Below are 17,861 nucleotides of genomic sequence, written 5' to 3' on the forward strand. Positions count from 1 at the left end.
CATCAAGACCACTAAAAGACAAATTAAATTGTATAATATTGTCTCTATCAACCATCAAGACCACTAGAAGACAAATTAAATTGTATAATATTGTCTCTGTCAACCATCAAGACCACTAAAAGACAAATTAAATTGTATAATATTGTCTCTGTCAACCATCAAGACCAGTAAAAGACAAATTAAATTGTATAATATTGTCTCTATCAACCATCAAGACCACTAGAAGACAAATTAAATTGTATAATATTGTCTCTGTCAACCATCAAGACCACTAAAAGACAAATTAAATTGTATAATATTGTCTCTGTCAACCATCAAGACCACTAAAAGACAAATTAAATTGTATAATATTGTCTCTATCAACCATCAAGACCACTAGAAGACAAATTAAATTGTATAATATTGTCTCTATCAACCATCAAGACCACTAGAAAACAAAGTAAATTGTATAATATTGTCTCTGTCAACCATCAAGACCACTAAAAGACAAATTAAATTGTATAATATTGTCTCTGTCAACCATCAAGACCAGTAAAAGACAAATTAAATTGTATAATATTGTCTCTATCAACCATCAAGACCACTAGAAGACAAATTAAATTGTATAATATTGTCTCTGTCAACCATCAAGACCACTAAAAGACAAATTAAATTGTATAATATTGTCTCTGTCAACCATCAAGACCACTAAAAGACAAATTAAATTGTATAATATTGTCTCTATCAACCATCAAGACCACTAGAAGACAAATTAAATTGTATAATATTGTCTCTGTCAACCATCAAGACCACTAAAAGACAAATTAAATTGTATAATATTGTCTCTATCAACCATCAAGACCACTAGAAGACAAATTAAATTGTATAATATTGTCTCTATCAACCATCAAGACCACTAGAAAACAAAGTAAATTGTATAATATTGTCTCTATCAACCATCAAGACCACTAGAAGACAAATTAAATTGTATAATATTGTCTCTGTCAACCATCAAGACCAGTAAAAGACAAATTAAATTGTATAATATTGTCTCTATCAACCATCAAGACAACTAGAAGAAATTCTATACTCCTGTGGTAATTCGAACAATTAAGAGTGAATTGGATGTTGGTGTCTGTATAATTCAGAAAATCTTGAAATTAAAAAATGAATACCATGATTATATAGTCCAAATGCGATGTTGATGTTCTTAGCAAAGTCTTTTTATCAGCGCCACTGTTCGTATTTTGATGCTAGTTGTCAAGTTCTCTTGTTTCTGTAACGTGCATAAGTAACAACTACTTCATTAACCATTAGGACAACACTTGATTGGAGATCTATATTTTTAAAAGAGAAAATGTTCATTATGAAGGATAGAATGTAAGATGTCTCTTTCTCTCAATGTCCCACTTCCAGTCCGTAAATTTTCAAATTCTCTATTCGATGTGATATGAATTCACACACTGCATTGACGCCATCTTGGGTAAAGAACTACAGCATCTAATTCAATTCATATTGTTGTATTCATCATTATGCGAAATTCGTTCCTCATTTACTATGGCATGTGTTATCTATTTTTCAAGTGCGTTGGAACATAACTAAATAATGGCACTAAAATGTAAGCATGAACAACAAACACTTTCAGCAGCATTGCCGTATACTGGAACTATGAATTTCAGTGGCATATCCAGTTTATGTTCTTTTGGTAAACTGTATAATTGTGGAATGCGGTTAACATAGGGTTTTGGGGAGATTGAGGAACATCTGAGTACAAATGATCATTGCTCAATTAGAATTGATTTTTTGCTGCATATGGATAAAAGAATAATAAGATTTTGTTTTCAGATTAAAAAAAACAAATTTTGAAGAGATGAAAAAAGAACAATATGCTGTGAATTCATATGAGGAAAAAAAACATTTGAAGTAAATTCTTATATATTGAAAATAGGCGAAAATGGGTGCATATATAAAATGAGGCTTGTTTAAAAGATTAACATTTTAAAAAATTATTATAAGTATAAGACGCTTGCAATGATGGGAGGTCTGGAGAGTAATAAATAATATTTACCCAAAAGTTTTAAAGAAGTTAGCACGTGTGAAATACGTGCTACTAGTTCGTGAATAACGGGCACGTGTCAGAAAATTAAAAGTTGGTTAATGTTACTCATTTTTTTTCAAAGGATGTGATAAGATCTCTAACAGATAGGCCTATTAGTCTTGCATCAGAGATGAGAAAAGCCTTTAAAAGACTGATAAAAGATGGTTTGCAAAGTCATTTAATTAAATTTGAAATTCTGTTGGATAGTTTTACTTGCCTTATTTTTCATTCGAATTCTATAAAAAGATTAATACTTATGTAGATGAAGGTACGGGTATGGACTTGGTAAATTTTGATTTCCAAAGAGAAATTGACACGATATACCACATAAAAGGCTTGTTAAAAAGTTATCCCTGTAGGCGTGGGGGATAAATTGGCTTAATGGATAGTAAACTGGTTAGATGAAAGAAAATAAATGAAGCTTTAACTTTCCTTAATGCTGAGAATGTCAAATAGAGTAGTAACGATGTGGTAAGGGTAAGGTTAGAGTATTGTTTTAATATTGTAACAGATTTAACTTTCTTTAATGCTGAGAATGTCAGATAGAGTATTAATGATGTGGTAAGGGTAAGGTTAGAGTATTGTTTTAATAATGTAACAAGTTTAACTTTCCTTAATGCTGAGAATGTCAAATAGAGTAGTAACGATGTGGTAAGGGTAAGGTTAGAGTATTGTTTTAATATTGTAACAGATTTAACTTTCCTTAATGCTGATAATGTCAAATAGAGTAGTAACGATGTGGTAAGGGTAAGGTTAGAGTATTGTTTTAATATTTTAACAGATTTAACTTTCCTTAATGCTGAGAATGTCAAATAGAGTAGTAACGATGTGGTAAGGGTAAGGTTAGAGTATTGTTTTAATATTGTAACAGATTTAACTTTCTTTAATGCTGAGAATGTCAGATAGAGTAGTAACGATGTGGTAAGTAAGGTTAAGTATTGTATTAATAATATAACAAGTTTAACTTTCTTTAATGCTGAGAATGTTGTTCGTTACAGTATTGTATTAATAATATAACAAGTTTAACTTTCCTTAATGCTGAGAATGTCAAATAGAGTAGTAACGATGTGGTAAGGGTAAGGTTAGAGTATTGTTTTAATATTGTAACAGATTTAACTTTCCTTAATGCTGATAATGTCAAATAGAGTAGTAACGATGTGGTAAGGGTAAGGTTAGAGTATTGTTTTAATATTTTAACAGATTTAACTTTCCTTAATGCTGAGAATGTCAAATAGAGTAGTAACGATGTGGTAAGGGTAAGGTTAGAGTATTGTTTTAATATTGTAACAGATTTAACTTTCTTTAATGCTGAGAATGTCAGATAGAGTAGTAACGATGTGGTAAGGGTAAGGTTACAGTATTGTATTAATAATATAACAAGTTTAACTTTCTTTAATGCTGAGAATGTCAGATAGAGACAACCTTACCCTTACCACATCGTTACAGTATTGTATTAATAATATAACAAGTTTAACTTTCTTTAATGCTGAGAATGTCAGATAGAGTAGTAACGATGTGATAAGGGTAAGGTTGCAGTATTGTTTTAATAATGTAACAGGTTTAACTTTCCTTAATGCTGAGTAAGTGTAAGGTTACAGTATTGTTTTAACATAACATATTTAACTCTCTTTAATGCTGAGAATGCCTGATGTTTCATGATATTGGATGGAATTTACTTTATGTGATGATAAAGGTGCTTATTTAATATAGTAGTGTTTGTGTGTATATGTGCATTTTTATGGCAAAGCCACATCGGGCTATCTGTTGAATCTACAGAGTGGAATCAAACCCCTGATTTTAGCATTATAAATCCGTAGACTTACCACTGTACTAACGGGGAACTTAAATTAATAGTAGGGAAGTTCTACGTCGTCAAACCTGAGACCTCCTACTCTGCCTAAATTCGGAACGGTTTTACTTCAGTTAACTTTGGAATTCTCTTACTTCATGTAACACTGTAATGTTACATTATGCATTGCATATAATACGTTATTTTATGTTGCAAGGTTCTGGTTTAACTAAGATAAAGGCCTCATTTACAGCTCTTTTGAAAATGTTACGTTTTCAATATTTGAGGAAAGTTTCAGTAATTTAGAAGTATTCTAGCTCTATCATTGCTAGAAATAATTATATATGATATCTCTATTTCAGTTATCCTTGGGAACGGTAATATGTATAAGCTGAAATAACAAATTCAAAGCTAATTAAAATACAAATATATAATTCCTATAGCAAGCAAGATCACATATGAAAAAATATAATCTTTCTTCAATAAAGATTCAAGAGAAAACTTAAGTTAAAAAATGCATTTGGTTAACTGCTACTGACCTAGTTTATTAAATTTTGTAATTTTCTTTAAATTAATTAATCTTCAGTAACGAATGCCTGGCCTATTTCAATTAACTTGACTTTGACTGCGTAATCTAAGCCTCCATGTATGCTATTTAATAATCTTGTAAGAAAGTTATATGTGTTAGGACAATTTTTTCTTTGAAGGTTAGTGATTTTAGTATTTTACATTGGAGCATAATAATAAGTTACAGAAATTTATAGAATGTTCATAATGTGAATAAGATAGTATTGATGTTTCATGATGGCATTAGACAATGCATTCCAAATTTTGCTTCTATATATGTTGAATAAATTGATATTTTTAAAACATTTGTACTTTATCCGATTTCGGTATTTCCTTTTGAATATTTTATCATTACCGAGCTGTTAATAATTACAAATCTTTTTAGCTCATAATTTCTTTTTCTCCTATTTTTATGAGTAAAAATATGAGAACCACTATACTTGTGCTCATTGTACTTCTTAGTTGATTATGTTTATTTCAATATCCAGCACTTACCAAGAGTACATCCAGGTCTCTGACCTGCCTCCAGACGTTTAAAATCCAAACACCTTTGACCGTACAGAGAGTAGAATGGATCATCGTGAGGAATGTCAATTGTTAGACAGCTTTGATGTTGAAGATAATTAGGGCCTCCACAACAACTGAACTCCATATTATTTTGATCTAAAACAGAAGTGTTGCCACAATTATTTATGATACTAACTAAAACTCACTGTATTTTAATGATACTGCAATATATAAAGTCTAAGTCACAGTTCCTTAAAAATATCAAAATTACCATTATATGGCTTATAAGTAGGATTTTAGTTTCTCCAAGTAATAACAAGCATTTTGTAGATATAAGATTTTCTGGTGATAATAGTGCTAGAAAAAATATAAACGAATCTAGGGATGATAGAACTTCACGTAAATCATCGCTACATGACTTTTAATATTAAAAATTATTGTTACACAGTAACATACACAAGTAAAGAATGGTTGCTAAATTAGTCAAACTGAACGACCACGTACGAAGATTCTATAATAGTCTGTAATAATGAAGGTATGTTTTGATTCAGCTTGGTTTTCCTTGTACGTAAGTACTAAGCTTTTAGTTACACTATACTGATGTCAACCTTGACATCAACATGACGTTATGATGAAATTCCTTACCAACAGTAAGGAATACATACCTTTTATATGCAGCAATATTAAAGTGAAGTATGCATTTTACAGCGTAACAATAAATATACTCGTTTAGAATCTTTTCGCCACTGCCATCTCGACACAACTTTACTTCACAAAATATTATTTTATTACTCGTTTTCTGACGGTTTTTCCCCTGACTGAAAGTTAATGTATTCTATTAATGTGAGTAATAACATTTAATATTACGTATGATGATGTTATTTGCTCATTCACTTTAAAAATGTAGTGAGAATTCACTCCCTAATGACATTGATTGTATGTTATGCAATATTCTACTTGTTACTTTCGTCTAATGTTCGGTTATTAATGGCTAGTAATTTCCATTTCATCATGAACCTAAGCGTTTTAGAGAAACAACAAGTTATTGTTATCTACTTTTCGAATGTTCTCGTAAACTATTTATGCTGTATCGTTATTCATAGTACATACAATTTAGATTCAAACAGATAGTCTGCTAGTTATGTTTTTATCATGATATTTTTATTCCTTTTAAGGTCATTTAATCTTTTTATTATGTTTATTGCAGGTTTAATTTGAATTATCATAATCATGAGTCTGAATTTTTAGCTACGGCATATGTGCTCTCAGGACGGTTCCGAGTTTTTCAAGGAGAAACTTTAGCTCATGGCTTCATCATATCGTGTCCGATTTGAGATCTATAGTTTTAGACTCAGGAAGTCAAACCCTTTCCATGAATGTATTTTACCAAGTCCAAGGTCTCGTAGACCGATTTGAGATCTAATTATAGTTTTAGACTCAGGAAGTCAAATCCTTTCCATGAATGTATTTGACCAAGTCCAAGGTCTCGTAGACCGATTTGAGATCTATAGTTTTAGACTCAGGAAGTCAAACCCTTTCCATGAATGTATTTGACCAAGTCCAAGGTCTCATAGACCGATTTGAGATCAAATTATAGTTTTAGACTCAGGAAGTCAAATCCTTTCGATGAATGTATTTGACCAAGTCCAAGGTCTCGTAGACCGATTTGAGATCTAATTGTAGTTTTAGACTCAGGAAGTCAAACCCTTTCCATGAATGTATTTGACCAAGTCCAAGGTCTCGAAGATTAATTTACTCCAATCCTTCCTGAAAGGGTTTCAAGTGTCGTGGCTATTGAGGATTCCTTTATTTTTAATTACTACTAGTTAATGAGGCTAAGCGATAACCTCATGCACTGTCCAGAAACACATATAATGGATTTAGGTTTAGTTAACTAATCTCAGTGATGAAGTAGTTGTAATATTATCTCAACTGAAACAGCAACAAGACAGATGAACAATCTGGTGAGTTGGTCACTTTCTGATTCGGTATCTTAACGATAGTTTCTTGCTTTTTTGGGGATTTGTTAGATAATATGCCTATTGCGTATCTTGGCCATTCCTAAATGTAGTCTTCTGACTGTGGGATAAGAATATACTTATACGGGTGTTCCAAACCACATTCAACTGAAATATACACATCGCTAAAACCATCTTACATATTATAAGGATGATATAAGAGTTTTCGCCTACATATCTCACGACAACAGTTCATACTTCTAAAATACAGAAACTCCATATTCATTGTTTATATCACGTCACAAAAATCCTAAACACCACGCCAATGAAACAAATCCATGAATTTTGTAACATATCACGTTCATCATTTATGCTACAAAGCTAACATTTCAGGTTCTCTTACAAAAACCTTTGTATTAGAGAATAAAAATTAAAGGGACCCTTACAAACACTTTAATATTGGTTAACGAAACTTGTAGGGTCTCTTAGAAACACCTTTGTAAGGATCCTTCTGAAGATTTTACTATTGATGAAATAGAATTGGGTGGACCCTTATGAATGCTTTAACATTGGAGAACAGAGATTGTAGGAACCCTTGCGAACACTTTAATTTTGGATAATAAAAATTATATGATACAGTATGAATGTCTTAATATTGAAGAACAAAGATTGTAGTAACGTTTATGAACATCTTAATTTTACACAATAAGAATTATAGGATACCTTTTGGACGCCTTAATATTAAGGAACAAAGTTTCTATAGACCCTTATGAATACTTTGATATTGGAGACGGAAGATTGTATGATCTCTGATAAACATCTAAATATTGGAAAACAAAGATTTGATTGGCCAATATGAACACTTTAATACTGAAAAACGAATATTTTAGGTATCCTTATGAGCACTTTACTGTTGGAGAGCGCAAATTCCAGAGTCTCTTACAAATACCTTAATAGTTAGGAATGGAGGTTGCAGGGATCTCTATGAACACCTTATTATTGATAAAGAAGACTGGAAGGACCGTAATGAATGATTTGATATTGGAGAACGAGGACTGTAAAGTCTCTTAGAAATACTTTAATACTGAAGTATAGTATTATAGGGTCCCTTCTGAACACCACAATATTAGAGAATATAAATTGTAGGATCCCTTATAAGTTCCCTAGTATTATTATAAAACCAATTTGATATGTCTGATTTACTAGTGTTATCTCGTGACGTCACGTAAGCCGTTTGGTGAATTGTGAAATTTACATGAAGGAAAGTGCTTGAACTGGGCAGATTCTCATGTCACACATCCACTCATATATTCAGATTCCATACACACATACTCACCTAAGAACACAAGCATATCTTTGTGTTACAAAAATTAAATAACACGCAATAATAATTAATACCAACTTTAGATCAGATAATTATTTATTTGTTTGAACGCAAAGCCTCATTAGGCTATCTGTGCTCTGTTTGCCGTGGGGATGGTGACCAAGATTTTAACGTTGTAAGCTCGCAAACTTAACACTGACACACCAGGTGATCGACAAGAATAAGCTACATACTTGGAACAAAATTAAAAAATAAACAGGTAATGAATATAATTACATAAATTATTATTATTTATTATTACGCCTCTCGATTCCATGAAGGAACATAGGGCCGCAATCGCTTGCGGATTCATTAACAGGATGGTTTTTTAAATGAGCAGATTGTTAGCCCACTGCACAACCCCCAACCAGGAGGAGAAACCTGAGCCGTCCCTAATTTAGCAATGTAAGAATAGAGGGACGGCAGCCTAGTCATCACCACCCACCGCCAACTCTTGGGCTACTCTTTTACCAAAAAATAGTGGGATTGACCGTTACATTATGCGCCCCCACGACTGAAAGGGCGAACATGTTTGGTTCGACGGGAATTGGAACCCGCGACCATCAGATTACGAGTCGAACGCTTTAACCCATCTGGCTATGCCTGGCCAGCAGAGAAGCTATTTAAGACACTTAACATAAAGAAATTAGGCTTAATAATTGTTTCTAGTTCTGGTCATTGTTTACAATCCAGGGTTCTTAATAGGTGGTCCATAGGCTTCAGGGTCTCCGTGAGGCAGGGGACTAAAATTGATTTTTTTTCTCTATTATTTTGTATATATCTGTATGCATATGTTTATTTGCATTTTTCTGGGAAAATAATCCATAGCTTCGAATTAGATTCTAAAAGGAGTCCGTGATCCAAAAATGATTATTAAATAGTGGCTCACACACAGAAATCTTCTTCATCAAACACACTAGTTTAAGAGGTATCACATGTACTTCACTTTCACAAATAGGAGTCTAAGCCCACCTGGAGAGGTCACCTGTTTTAATCATTCGCACCATTGTACAGTAGTGTTTTGTCTGTCATTTAGCCAGTAGACTCTAAAATTACGTTACATAAGGGACACTTAATGCTACAGGTTCTACAGTCGTGACGTTAGTGAAACATGCACATACAATAAATCACGAAAAGAATTATGCACCCTTGAAGCTACAGCACAACATGACATATGACATTCAAAATCAAGAAGTAACTATATTTGTTGCTTCTAATTTTGGTTTTATTCACTCTTGAAAAATAATACCTTCGAAGACCTTGCGGAAGTACATCTAGCATGCACAGATGTGGGAGAGAAATATTCAAAAGAAAAATATAGAGGGTGTTTTATTTGTGTAAGTGTAGAAGAGAATAAGTACAGGAATATTTTAGAGCACATCGGCTACAGTGGAACCAAGGTGAAAAGAACCACCTTCCATTAATTGAATTGAACAATTTTTACGTTGCTATAGGAGGAACCTGTGACAGCATTGAACAGACTCGTATCGTTATTTTGTAGAGTATGGGAAACCAGTTAGAATCGAAAGGTCTAAGTTTTGAACCGCAATGTGAAGTGTTGTAACTATAACAGTTTATCCCGTTAATCAGTCAACAGTAACCGTATAGGCAGCAGACGCTGTTGACTGGTTCCCTTTATCTGATTAACAGTTTTAAATTAACATTAGCTAAGCCACAGTATTTGGGCCTAATACCTAACCCATGTGCTGCCTAACGTATCGTTCAAGTTTAAACTGCATAGTTATTTATGAATGTGACTAAACAAAAAAAAATGGCTTGTTTAATCCCGTCGCCTAGACAACCAGGAGTATGATCCAACAATTGTTTTTTGAAAGGTGTTTTCAAAATCTACAAACTTGTATCAAGCTACTTCTTCTTGCTTATCCAAACTTGTCAGTTTAAGCTGGCCTTACTTTTAAGTCTACGTTTCAATACAACCAGTTCCAGTCTGCAAATTAATTGCCAGTATAGGTTTTTAAGGACGCTTACTTTTATGTATAAACTTGTGGGTGTACCTGTGCAGTAGAAGAAATATTTTCTGTTTCTACTAGCGTTTTTCATTTGTTCTAAAGTTACTTGTCATAACTAGATCTCCATAAATCGAAAAAAAAAAAAACGTCCCTTACTTATAGAAACTGAAGCTACGTTTCAGTTCAAAAAGACAGTCAGTAAAGTTAATTGAAATGATATTAATTAAGATGTTGTTTCTTTTCCTTTTGTCCCTCACTGATACAGCGGTGAGTATAGGGATTTACAACGCTAAAATCAGGAGTTCGATTACCCTTAGCGGACTCAGTAGATAGCCCGATGTGGCTTTGCTATAAGAAAACCCACCCCTACCGTTTTCTTTATTTTTTTTGTAATTGTAACTCATATCGATCGAGAGATCGCGGAGTCATAATCTAAACGTTTAACTTAAAAACTCGGAGCCATTTTGGAAACCGTTATGTCGCAGCTAAAATATTCGTGATAATTCGAACGCAAAAGGCGATAAAACGCAATACTCATAAAAGATACACTGACTTTAATAGAAACAAAAATAGCATGATGAAAACATACCTGCTTCCAAGTGGCTCAGCGATATGTCTGTGGACTTACCAGCGAGAAAACGGTTTTCGATACCTGTGGTGGGCAGAGCACATGTTGCCCATTTGGTAGCTTTGTGCTTAATTCTAAACAAACAAACAAAAACACTCCTAGCAGACTATCTGTTTGAAACACGATCACGTGCACTTTGAACTCCAATCAGCATAAGTTATGAGTAGATTCGAAACAAACTATTGCTCTTTTTCAGTTCTCAATCGAGATCTGTTTTACAGAGTGTATGAGTGACAAATTAGCTGAAGTCCCTTCTAGAAAATTATAAACCTGGAGCTGATTCTGAAGTCTTTCGAAATGCCATCCTTTTCCACCTATTTGTTTGTTTATTTTTGAATTTCGCGCAAAGCTGCACGAGGGCTATCTGCGCTAGCCGTCTCTAATTTAGCAGTGGAACACTAGAGGGAAGGCAGTTCGTCATCATGACCCACCGCCAACTCTTGGGCTACTTTTTTTATCAACGAATAGTGGGATTGACCGTCACATTATAACGCTCCCACGGCTGAAAGGTAAAAGGGCGAGTACGTTTGGTATAACGGAGATTTGAACCGCGATTCTCGGATTACGAGTCGAATATCTTAACCAACTGGCTATGCCAGGCCTCCTTTCCACCTCTTTTACTTTTGAAGATTAGTCCTTCAAAACTTTCTCCACTCGAGTCACGCGGCCCGGCATGGCCAAGCGTGTTGAGGCGTGCGACGCGTAATCTGAGGGTCGCGGGTTCGCATTCCCGTCGCGCCAAACATGCTCGCCCTTTCAGCTGTGGGGGCGTTATAATGTAACGGCCAATCCCACTATTCGTCGGTAAAAGAGTAGCCCAAGAGTTGGCGGTGGGTGGTGACGACTAGCTGCCTTCCCTCTAGTCTTACACTACTAAATTAGGGACGGCTAGCACAAATAGCCCTCTAGTAGCTTTGTGCGAAATTCAAAAACAAACAAACTCGAGTCACGCTGAACTAAATAACTACTGCTCATTTCAACTGTGTTTGTTCATCATAAACATTTTGACTTAATCGTTTGTAAAATGTCTTACGTAGTTTTTCTCACATCAATTCTACAGAAACTAAGAACAGCTTTACTGGCTTTTGTGTTTCTTAATCAGGACAGTTTGCTCTACCTGCAAACAAATATTAAGAGAATCCCTCTTTTTTTAGACAGTTTTTAGCCATAATTTCTTTAAAATGTTAAAATAAACCTTCCGCAAAATATATGAATTTATGAGCGACAACGTTATTGCGAGTTAATATAAAAAATAACAAAAAATTACACGGAATATTGAAAGAAACTGTTGTTTCATTAAAATTACTTGTTACACAAGACAGACGTTTCACGTTGTTATATTACCCTTACATCGCATGAGATCAAGATTTGTATACATTTTAATACTCAAGTATCGGTTTCCTTTGTAATTGAGTTTTGTTTGTTTGCTTGTCTGATTTATCATCAAATATAAAAGAAAGTAACACAATGACCATTTATTTTTGTGAGCTATCGAGGTTAATATTTGAACTTGTTACACGTAAACAAGCATGGGGCAGAAAACTCGATAGAAAAACAACGAAGTATTATACAAATTATCTAATCCCTTTAAACAATGTATGCAACTTGTTTGTGAAATGTTCTGTGTAATATAATATCTTTATGTGATTTTTTTTGTATTGGACAAACGAATTACTCGTTGTATTATTTAATAGTTCCAAACTCCATAATAACGGAGTTCGAGATAAACGAATATAATTCTACCTTTCACAAATATTTTATTTATTAAAACCAAGTTACCTGAGCGTAACGATGTCTTTGTAGTTATAAACGAAGTGCTAGTCGTAACGTACAATTGTCTGCTTTCCTAAGTTCTGTAATTTTATTCCATATATTATATGCTTAAAAACACAGTTAAAATTAAAACAAATATTATCAAAATAAGAAAGTGAGTTTTGTTTTTCCACATGTGAGTAATATCAACATTTAATTGTCTCCTATATAAAATACACTGTTACAATGTTTATTTGTGCATACCAATACTTTTTACGACTCATATTGCGGTGATATCTTACACCTGACGTGATTAATAAAATCATAACATCGGAGACATGAAAACAATTATCACGCTGTAACATATCTGTATGTTCACCCGTTATTCATAAAACATCGAAATACTAAATTCATTTTTACATATAAACTATCTCTCATACGTGTGGCGGGCCTGGCATGGCCAAGTGTGTTAAGGCGTTCGACTCGTAATCCGAGGGTCGTGGGTTCGAATCCCGCTCGCACCAAACTTGCTCGCCCTTTCAGCCGTGGGGGCGTTATAATGTGACGGTCAATCCCGCTATTTGTTGGTAAAAGAGTAGCCCAAGAGTTAGCGGTGGGTGGTGATGACTAGCTGCCTTCCCTCTAGTATTACACTGCTAAATTAGGGATAGCTAGCGCAGATAGCCCTCGAATAGCTTTGGGCGAAATTCACAAACAAACATACATTTGGCATGGTTTAAGAAAATTACATTAATTAAAGTACGTAAAAGAAAGTGCCAAGGTAATGAAAGTAAGAATGGTGTTACGTATGAAAATTACGTCTGTAAGAACAATAAGCAACACCCTGTAACTAGCGCAGTATATGAGTGAATAACTATTCAAACAAAAAGAAGAAAAAAGGGTCGAACTTAACAATCCAATATCTATTGAACTGCTGGCTAATTGTTTCAAGTTTGTTTAAGTCTTTTCGTAGTTTATATTCAGCTCTGTTGAACAAGAAAACGATTTTGCATCAAGAAATTCCTCTTTCGAACTAATTTTCTCCAAGTTTTTTAGAACTGCTCTTGGGTTTCATGGGAGTCGCGATTCGGTACAGTTGGTGCATGGGACTTATTCGCTATAAATTTCATCAATAAACGGACAACACATAATTCACTTGATTTAAAATAATATATTCAAAAAAGTCAAAATTTGTTACACTACTGATTACCACAGTTGTATCCAGAGATTTAAATTATTCTCTTTTACGTCAAACATCCTCATAGTTTAATTACTTTAGAACCCGATTCACAGAATGTATATTTCTTCTCTACTTTGTTATTACAATGCAATCTCTTATTATTACACTTTAAAAGTTGTCACTATACATTCGATACGACTCAACTAACTTGCACTAAGTTAGTCACATATAATATATATATATAATGTATCAAGCCTGGGATAACTTTGCTTTTGAAAATAATTTATTTAATATTTGCATAATATAAAGTAAATAATGCTTTCCTATCAAACTTAATATAAAACAGTCGTGTGTTTCTAACAACTACATTACAAATGAAGCTCACATTCTTAGCTTAAACTAACTCAGAAAGGCTTGCAACAATTTAATATTTAACTAGTTCTTGCAAAGAAATTCTATTATGACGGTCACTTCTTAATACTCAAGATGTTGATGTACATATCATTCCAGTAAATAAAACATCATGAAATAGCTAAACTTCTGACCTTAGTTTTACTAAAGCAACAAGATTGTTATTCACTCTAGAATGATTAACCTATCAAGTCAGTCTCTGAGCTGTACATTTTTTGAAACAAAAGCTTCCAATGGTGAATTAGTTGTCACATTAAGGAATACAATAATAAAGAACAGCCAGCTCCACCTTCCACAGTCCATAAATAACCAAATCTATTTATCGTGTTGCTGCTGTTTCAGAACTGAAGCAACACTTATTAAAATTGAGCTTTTTTTACTAACTAGGAACTGAATCAGCACATCATCATTAAACTTAACTTGATAACACAGTAGTAAAAATTCTGAATGTAACTGAATACAAAATATTTAACTTGAAATAATTAAGGATACCACCTAATAATAACTTAGCTATTACGTAATATATATATTATGTCAACACCTGAGGGTTGCATAGCTATTACACAATATATACACTCAAAAGTTACGTGACTGTTGTCATAGTATTAGGAACTGGCACTAGAAGGCACGTTACTGAGCCCACAAAGTGGCATCAGAGTGTATGTTGGTATGAGAATTGAACCATCAGAGGATGATTCAGATCAACATGAAAACATGAAATCAAGTTTATAAGCCTGACATGGTTATATGGTTAGAGTGCTCGATTTGCAATCTGAGGGACGTGGGCTCGAATTCCCATCCCAAGAAACCTACTTCCCTTTCAGCCGTGGGAAGCTTAACAAACTGGTTATGTTTGTGTGACCAGTCAAAATCCACGAACTGGTCACACAAGACAAGAACAAGAGTTAGTAGTGGGTGCTGATGTCTTCCTTCTGGTCTATCAGTTCTAGATTAGGGATTAGGGATAGGAAATATTCCTTGATTAACTATGCAAGAATATATGAAAAATAAAGAAGTGATACTTAACGTAAGACTTACCTCTTGGTAATGCTGCTAGGGTCAAGTCATGGTCAATCATCTGACCCCATGACATGACGAGAATTGACAGCTCACCACTAGGGTAGTCAAAGTCGGGATGAATGAAGGTACTAATTAACCGAGCTGGTGGTAGAGGTCCTCCAGTTACTGATATTCGAGGTGCCGAGATTCCTAGGTATAGATGAAAAGTATATCTGAGAAATTTAATTGCTAATGTACATTGAGATAATTGCATTATCTGCTTCCAAGAAATCTTAACGTTATGCCAAAACTTTGTACAATTCTGAAGTAAGATGACAAATCAAGCACAAAATAATTCATGGTTGTGAACAAGAACTGTATAAACCAGCAATACACAGGACTATTTAACATAATATTAACTAGTCAGTTCTCGTTACTGATGCTTTGTATACAAACTAATTATACCAAGATACATAGTGTTCTGCAAAAAATACCAAAATTCATTTATTTTCCATTTTAAATATTCTGAGTTCTGTTAAATCCTTCTGCTGCACCAGTTCGTGCTGACTTGGGTGTGTGATCACTTGTTAATTTGGAGTGTATATGTGCTTTTACCAATGGAAAATAAAATAATGATGCGATAATTTTAATCAAAATAATATACAAGAAAAACTGCCAAGATGTTCTGGTCATAAGTCAACTGGATCAGAATATCGAAAAGAGTTAAATGGATCATAACTTAAAAATGGATTCAATTGATCAGAATGTAAAGTAACTTAACGAAAAGAATCTTAAATATATATCAAACTAAAATGAAGAATATAAGTAATTGTTTCAAAATAGTGCTAAACCTTAAAATGATTAAAGTGTATTAAACCATCATTTACGTGTTTGTATTGTTAACAATATTTCACACATTACACGACTCTGCTGAAAATGTAGATAGCGTAATCCAAAAATACACTTTTTTTATAACTTACAAGATAATTTATTAAAGTTATATAACAATGTAATGTTTCCTGAGGTTTAAAGATGGATATAAATCATTATTACCTCAAAATTATTATTTCAATACATTATTGAAACAATGTTTTTCATTCAATTAACCATTAAAAAAACAAATATAAAAGACTTGTCATAATTGTATTGTATATAAGCTGGCTCTTCATTTTTCAAATGGCTAAAAACAGATAACTTGTTTTAGAGCAAGAAACTTGCACACTGTAAGTGTTCCAGATTATTCTTACTAATGTGGCTCTTCATTCAATACCAGTGTAATTAAGGCATTACCTCAGACTCTGCATGCTGATGGGGAAGGGTAGAAAATTATGCTGTTATCTGCCTTCAGGGGAGATGTTAGTGTGGCCACAAAGTGGCACTAGAGAGCACATTGCGATAATGAATGTGAAGATAGTTCACGAAAAAATGAAGTAAAGTGGGATGTAGGTTAATGTGTCATTAATTTTACAGCAGCAATGAAAGTCTTAAAATTAATGATGTAATCTAATTTACATAACATTGTTTTCCAGTTTTATTGTATAAGCAAAACATTAACTCTGCTATTTTAATCTTAACAACTTTATATTTTTAGCTTGTATACCGTGTACATTTTACAAAGGCTGGCAATGTTTCTATAAGCAGATGGTACTATTATTACAAGGTCTTATTAAGATTCTATACACAAAGGTTTTACTAGGCATATTGTGTGTGACTTACAAAGGCAGATTGTATTTCTACAGGTTGACAGTCTTGCCTTTACTTCTATTTGATTGCACACAGATTTCAACTTCTCGCAATTTATGTTTATAATTTAATTTATATGTTTAATTGCATGCGTTTCACAAAAGCGAATGATATTACTAAGCAGATTGTGTTTCTAAGGGTTGTGTTTGTATAAATGAAGGGTGTTGCTATAGAAAAAGATAGTTCAATAAAATGATAGACTCATCAGAGGTTGTCTCGATATGACATTACATCATTAATGTCTAAATATAATTACATGCCCTAAAAGTTACAAGTAAAATCATTATTTTAAAGACAGAACAACTGTTACATATTATGTGTTTTTATCATACACAATATCTATTATTTGTATGCAGCAAAGTATTCTTGTCAATAATTTAACTTACATGTATTTAAAATTATCTATCACTTTATGTAATAAACGCTTCACTATTTCATTTGTTGTAAAGTTTTCACTTCTGTATCTAACTTAACAAACTTCTAGCATTTTGATGTTATATATGTAAAAAACGTATTAGTAACTCTTTTTTTCTGTAGTTTTAACTTTTATATCTATTATATAAAATATATTTGTCCAAAAACGTATACTTGTTTAAATCTCAAAATAACATACAATAATTTTCATGTTAAGCTGCATAAGTTCACTTGTTTAACTGAAACTTAAGTTTAATGTATCTATCAGCATACTCATTACAGAAACACGATCTCTTGCAGCAGATACCTGTCAGCCAGCTGCATGACAACATGTCTGTCATGGGGTCTAGCAGCTTGTCCTCTGGTTCCATTTTCTAGAATTTTGATGTTATAATCTCTACCCTTGCAGCAGATAATTAACGTGTGGTTTCTAAAGTAATGCTCTAACTATTCACCAGAAATATACATGCTACCTGGGTTACAAACAAACATATTTACTCAAG

General features: G+C 33.2%; 1 protein-coding gene across 1 annotated transcript in view; it reads right to left on the minus strand.

Annotated features, from left to right (window-relative positions):
- Nucleotides 1-17,861, minus strand: part of LOC143234088 (peroxidase-like) — a 68,236-nt gene that overhangs the window by 46,781 nt on the left and 3,594 nt on the right. Inside the window, exons 5-6 of the mRNA XM_076471143.1 lie at nucleotides 15,241-15,411; nucleotides 4,929-5,096 (exon numbers count right to left, since the gene is read on the minus strand). Of these exons, the coding sequence (XP_076327258.1) occupies nucleotides 4,929-5,096; nucleotides 15,241-15,411 (339 nt within the window). The remainder of the gene's footprint in view (nucleotides 1-4,928; nucleotides 5,097-15,240; nucleotides 15,412-17,861) is intronic.

The sequence above is a fragment of the Tachypleus tridentatus genome, chromosome 12 (genome assembly GCF_004210375.1).
Source record: "Tachypleus tridentatus isolate NWPU-2018 chromosome 12, ASM421037v1, whole genome shotgun sequence".
In the NCBI taxonomy this organism is placed as follows: Eukaryota; Metazoa; Arthropoda; class Merostomata; order Xiphosura; family Limulidae; genus Tachypleus; species Tachypleus tridentatus.